The following is a 1100-nucleotide window of genomic DNA, read 5'->3' as shown; positions in this document are numbered from 1 at the left end:
AGCCTGGTGCCCCTCCGCTCGGCGGGGCAAGACATGTTTTGGGGATGCTGAGTACTTGGGGGGCTCAGCTGAGCCATCACCAGCGTAGCTGGTGGGATGTGACTTGCACCAGCAGTAACGGGATGCTTGGGTCTAATCTGCAAATGGGCTCTCAGGGGACATGCTGGTGACAGGGCCATGGTGACGGGGGTCCTGCACCTTGGCTGTGCCACCCACGTGTCCCTCCTGCCCCGCAGAGCAACCAGGAGCAGAGCCTGCAGCAGAAGCTACTGGATGAGCAGTTTGGCATCCTGCAGGAGACAGTGCGGGAGGCGGAGGACATCCTCCGTGACGCGGTGGCCAAGCTGGACGACCCATTGCACGTCCGCTGCACCAGCTCCCCAGGTATGTCCTGCTCGATGACGGGGGCTGCGACCCACAGCTCCTTCTCCCTCCAAGACACGTAATGTTGCATCTCAGCTACCCCCAGGCATCTTTTCCCACCACACATCACACCCAAGGAGGTTGGGGTTTGACTTCCCAGGGGTAAATTTTTAGCTCTGATCTCAGCATTATTTTGCTTTAATGACTCAGATTTTAGTGCTGCTCCCCAGCCGGGGCTGCGAGGACCCAAGCCATCTTGGCTTTCACTCAGTGGTGCCTCGTGAAGTCAGCCCTCCTGCTCGTTCAGACACTCGGCAGCCTGACTATGCTAACGAAGCTAAATTCGTTGCAGATTACCTGCTCAGCCGTGCTCAGGCAGCGCTGGAGTCCACAGACACCCTGGAGAACGGACACGCGCAGTACGTGGCCTCCATGGCAGGTACCTGGGGCTGGGGACCGGTGGCATTGCTTGCATCTTGCTTTTATTTTTATACATCCAGCAGCCCCCAACTGCTTTGGGGCCGTTGGCAAGGATGCAATGCCCTGGTGATGGAGGGACACAGCGGGTGGAGTTGGTGGGTTCCCATGCGCTCGTTCAAGGAGCAACCTGCAAGCAGGAGGGGTCCATATTGACCTCTCCAAGCTCTTGTACTGATCCTTGGGTGCCTTCGAGGGCAGGTCGTAGCCCCCAGGACATGGCAAATGGTGCCCTGGGCTGGCAGCACCTGACCACATCC

General features: G+C 58.8%; 1 protein-coding gene across 1 annotated transcript in view; it reads left to right on the top strand.

Annotated features, from left to right (window-relative positions):
- LOC104074929 (huntingtin-interacting protein 1-related protein-like) overlaps window positions 1-1100 on the top strand; it is a gene marked incomplete at both ends in the record, with an annotated part of 12784 nt that overhangs the window by 6830 nt on the left and 4854 nt on the right. The window contains 3 exon segments of the mRNA XM_009575233.1: window positions 237-384; window positions 716-802; window positions 864-890. Of these exon segments, the coding sequence (XP_009573528.1) occupies window positions 237-384; window positions 716-802; window positions 864-890 (262 nt within the window).

The sequence above is a fragment of the Fulmarus glacialis genome, unplaced genomic scaffold (assembly GCF_000690835.1).
Source record: "Fulmarus glacialis isolate BGI_N327 unplaced genomic scaffold, ASM69083v1 scaffold16683, whole genome shotgun sequence".
NCBI classification, from domain to species: Eukaryota; Metazoa; Chordata; class Aves; order Procellariiformes; family Procellariidae; genus Fulmarus; species Fulmarus glacialis.
Note: the sequence above shows the minus strand (reverse complement) of the source record. Positions and strands in the feature narration are given on the sequence as shown.